The following is a 5,156-nucleotide window of genomic DNA, read 5'->3' as shown; positions in this document are numbered from 1 at the left end:
CATGTCGTCTTAATTCTGGATTTCTAACCAAAACCTAATTGAAACAATCCAATTCATGAACCTATAAAAGGCAATAAAATTACCCTTCAGAAGGAAAAATGATTATTAATAAGAAAAATAATAAATGAGACCAATGAATAAAACTGATGACAGGTAAGTCATATGTAAGTAAGCTACATGAGCTCGTGGCAACATTCTTATAAAAACCTGAATCCGGAGTAGAAGTCGCCTGTTAGCCTGCTCTAATTTCTTCTGTCTGTGTTCTAATTCTCGGGCTCTCTGTTGTTCTTTTTGTAGCCACTTGATGTACTCCACTGATGCTTTTAGAATGGTTCCTTTGTTCCAGCGCATATCACTGTAGAACGGAGAGATAACCTTTTCACAATTGTGCATGTCAGCAGAATTCATAAGAACTTACAAAATCTTTTACATTAATATGAAATAATGATTTACATGACTATTATTCACTCTTAGATATTATTGCTTCTGAATAGAAATTTTAATAGAATAGTTAAGAAGCCCTTATATAGTAAAATTAATCCCAGAATGAAAATAAGTGTCTTATCCTCTACTCAGAATTGAATGTAGAACTTTATCCTCCATGCAGAACTGAACGTAATATGAAATAGTTTTATAATTGCAATTATGCATTATTTTTTGAATGAATAAGGCTTGGTTAATTCTGTATTAATATTCCTGAGATAGTTGATGCTTTTCATGACAAAATTGTTTGATGAACAATATACCTCTTTTACTGTTACAAAAAGTTTCATTTCTGCAAAAGTATTCTAGGTATTCATCAATTATCCTAAGGGTCTATCTTGATTTTTAGATACATAATTGGATTCTAAATTTACATTATTTTTACTTTGAAATTTATTTGCATCATTTCAAAATGTTACGGTCTGACATTTACAGCATCCAATAATTACAGAGAAACTGATCCATAACTACAATACACAGAAGGTATAATTTGTTGAAGGGGGAGGAGGTGTTTGGAAGGGGACTACTTTATAAGGGAACAACTTTCTTAGTGAATAATCTAGTGTTTGGGCTGGGCGTGGAAGCTCACGCCTGTAATCCTAGCACTCTGGGAGGCCAAGGCAAGAGGATAGCTCAGGTCTGGAGTTCAAGACCAGCCTCAGCAAGAGCAAGACCCCGTCTCTACTAAAAACAGAAAGAGATTAGCTGGACAACTAAAAATATATAGAAAAAAATAGCTGGGCATGGTGGCACATACCTGTAGTCCCAGCTACTCGGGAGGCTGAGGCAGGAGGATTGCTTGAGCCCAGGTGTTTGAGGTTGCTGTGAGCTAAGCTGATACCACGACACTCTAGCCCAGGTAACAGAGTGAGACTCTGTCTCAAATAATAATAATCATCATCATCATCATCTAGCGTTTGGTAAACTTTTACTTTCCTATGCAACTTTATCATTGTTAGGATTGGGATAATTATATTCAGATAAGTAGGGCTCCCTCCTCTATCATTATATATGAATTTGACCAAACACCTATTTCTTGATAGATACACAGCTAAGGAACTATCTATTAAAGTAACAGACCTGATACGGAAATTTTTCACCTGGTAGCCCTTCAGGAGGCCCCTAAGACCTCTGGAGGCAGGCAAATTATTGTCTATACATACTGCTTTGCATTTTTTCTAGGAAGAGAGTCTGTAACTTTCACTAGATTCTCAGGAGATCATGCTTAAAAAATTAAGAACTATTGTCTAATTAATTTTTAATGTATTTCAGTTGACTGGGACACAGCACTACTCTTTACTCTTTAAAAATCCATTACCCATTTTACAATTCCCTGACATCTCATAATCTGAATGTAGCAGCAGTTATTAGTCCCCTCTCCAGATCTCGCATCCAGACTCCACCATCCTATTCCAAGTTCTGTGTCAGCCAAGATTATGAGGAATAGGTTTCAGGGCCAAGTAGTAGTACTTTAACAGCATGGAAAATGATAACAAAGTAATGACATCATCAGTGCAAGTCTTCTCAGAATATGAAGAAATGAGAATAGTGGACAAAATGAGAACAGAACTCAGCCTCTATCTAGAATGGTGTGTTTTCCATGAATCCTAAAATACTTTCCTTCTCTGTAATTTGCAATGTTAAATCAAATTGTCAACTCAGATAGTAAAGTGAAATTTTGTCATACAGTTCAAAGTATATAATTTCCTCTTGAAAATTATTGAGAAAGTGTATCTAATTCTTCTGTTTCACATGGCTAATTTCAGATGACTTTACCTATCTGGCTTTAATGACTATTCCTAGAAATTAGTAATTATTTTTCCATGTCAAACAATGAAAATCATGTTATTTCTCCAAAATCTGAGCTAACAATATAAGCTAAGCCTGAGAAATCAGTATGCTATGGGATTTACAATTTCTCCACTTTCATCAACATTAGGTTTCAAATTTTGTGATGACGTATTTTCCATGTGAGAAATACCTAAAAGGCCCTTTCAAAAATTTATCCCAAAGTTTACTATTCATAATGATTACATCTCAATCAAGTTATTATTATATCTTATTTTTATGCTTTTCCCTTCTAATAAAAAATTTCATTTCTACTTTATGATTTCGCCCTTGTTTTCAAGGGCCTCCACAACCCGTTGCCAATATTATTTTCCAGAATTCCTCAACCGGCATCTTCTAGGGCCCCAGATCTTTCTAATGAATGCCCCAGGAAGATGTCTCCCCAACTTATTCTGACCTTTATCATTTGGTTAATATTATTCCTTATATGCTCTTCATTTCACCTAATGTATGCCTTTAAAAGAGAAGTTAAATTCTGCTATCCCCATAGACTTTGTCTTTCATTTTCATAATCTCCAACCTTCTTATATGTATAGCTATGGTTAGATTCCAATTTTATAAGTCTTCTATCCTTTGTTGTTGTTTCTCACGTAGTCTTGTTAACTCCTTAGGAGTAAGACCAAATCTTGCTCATCTGTTGTACATTTTCACAGGACACACTGCAATTCTGAGTATCCCTCCATAAATACTCACTGATTGGATGAGCATTCATGGAGGTCAAGCATAGAGCAAGCATGTTGCTAACTCAATTCCCAAACATGAAACAAGCTTGAGAGATAAAATCTTAGTGAAACATCATAGATATAAATGTTTATAATCAAAGCTAACAAAGCAACCAAAGATCATAGGGCAAGTACTAAGCACTTACAGGGATAGAACTTTATCCTCTACTCAGAATTGAATGTAGAACTTTATCCTCCATGCAGAACTGAACGTAATATGAAATAGTTTCTGTTTTACTAATGATTTTGTCAGTTGGCAATACAATTTTCAATATTTTGTCAATTTGGAGCAAAAAACGTATCAACAATTAATTAGTCTATATCCAATATAGCACATGATGATAAGTTTTAAACACCTGACAAACTGTCATAACAGGGGGACTTTTGAATATTTTATTTACTGAAATTGATTATCTGACATCTTGATGAAAAAAAGAGGATTTGGAACATGCTTCTGATGCTTATTATATTATAAGAAGAAAAAGAAAGGACATATAGTACCTGCTCTGTGTGCATGTGTGTGGGTGTATGTTTGTGTAAAGGAATAAAATTCTAGAGCACATTCCTGAGGAAAACATTTAATGTGTTCTTCTTTTGGAAACAAGCATGGATATATAAATATGCAAGGATGGTTTTAGAATTAGTGTAATGGAACCAACTAAAGGAATCAGGATCTAATTTTAGTAAGCAATGTTTTTGTAAATTTTCTGTATCGCATTGTGTAAAATTCTCATGTTCATTGTAAATTAACTTTTCAATTATAAGTGAAAGATCACCTACTTTGGAATTATTTCTTCTATAAGGGTTGAACTTATGTGTCTACCAGACAATGGAGAAAGGCAGAGGCCACCAGGTATGTTGATCTTGATTCTTGAAAATCGATGTTGTAAGAGAGGATGGAAATGAAAGACTAAGGGAAGGTTTGTACATTTCAGTTGATTTACACTTTGTAGTTGTTTTCCAATAGTACACTGCCAAGTTGCTGCTTTAAAAACATCAATAAAGAGGTATTTCTTATGCTGTACCTCTTTCCAGGAAACCAAAATTTAAGTGGATTTAAACTCTGTAGTCCAAAAGGAAAATATATTTTTAGCTCTCAATAATTAACACCATGTTTTTTCTTCCTGCAAATTCTTCTGTTGCTTCTCATCAATCAGTTTTTCATGAATGACATACTTCTTTTGGAAAAATTAAGCCAAAGCAACATGTGAAACACAGAACATAACTGCATAGCACCAGCATAGAACTGTTTCCCAGTTGATGAACGAGCCTGTTTATTTCTTATAACTCATCACCATCATCTGAGCTAAAGCTGCTTCTCCTACTGCTCTCTTTGGAAACTGCAGGGGAAGTGGCAGATAGCAGAGGATCTGTTCCAAACGGAGACACTGTGTCATCCAATAGCATGTCATCCAATCTTTGTTCCTCTTTCAAAGCGGCACTAAATGATAAATTTGTGAAGTGTGACAAAGGGTCAGAGAAGGCCATAGCTTGATCACAGAGCTCAGGGCTTGGCCCCTGAGACAGGGTCGGTTGTTGGCAATAGTCTACTGAATTCTGCTCGGGATGGCTCTGCTGTTTGGTGACGTGAGCACCTAAATCAACTGCGCCAAGTGAAGCTAGGGTTGGCAGACCATGAGCACGAGCCTGTATTTCTAGTTCCTGCAATTTCAAACAAGAATCATTAAATAATGTCTTTGAAATGGACTTAATTTAGAGAATAAACCAGAAATAGAACCAAAATATTAACAAGCATTTAAAATGAAAAGTTATACAAATTATAAATAATCTTTGAAAATAACAGAATCGGTGAATTTCTAATGCCTGAAAAATAACCCTGAGAAAATTACTCAGATTTTTTTTTTTTTAATTCTCGCCTCATTTTCTATAAAGAAATTCATGACATATGATGGTCCCATAGTGGCTCAGACTACAATATAACCATTTGGAGATGGTGGAAAATCTTTCATTTATTCTTCCTGATTAATTTATCACCATAGTTTAGGATCACTTCATGGAAACAAAGTGCCTTACCTGGCTATAAGCATGCTCACATTAAAAAAAAAAAGCTGAGATTTGTAAAAGCCAATATTATGATATTTT

At 34.8% G+C, this 5,156-nt stretch overlaps 1 protein-coding gene across 1 annotated transcript in view; it reads right to left on the bottom strand.

The window, feature by feature from the left end:
• Window positions 1–4,324: 4,324 nt before the first annotated feature.
• TFEC (transcription factor EC) overlaps window positions 4,325–5,156 on the bottom strand; it is a 154,095-nt gene continuing 153,263 nt past the window's right edge. Inside the window, exon 8 of the mRNA XM_012652739.1 lies at window positions 4,325–4,715. Within this exon, the coding sequence (XP_012508193.1) occupies window positions 4,335–4,715 (381 nt within the window). The 3' untranslated portion in view covers window positions 4,325–4,334. The remainder of the gene's footprint in view (window positions 4,716–5,156) is intronic.

Source organism: Propithecus coquereli, unplaced genomic scaffold (genome assembly GCF_000956105.1).
Source record: "Propithecus coquereli isolate 6110/MARCELLA unplaced genomic scaffold, Pcoq_1.0 Scaffold4, whole genome shotgun sequence".
Classification (NCBI taxonomy): Eukaryota; Metazoa; Chordata; class Mammalia; order Primates; family Indriidae; genus Propithecus; species Propithecus coquereli.
The sequence above is the reverse complement of the archived record's forward strand: the minus strand, read 5'-3'. Positions and strand labels throughout refer to the sequence as shown.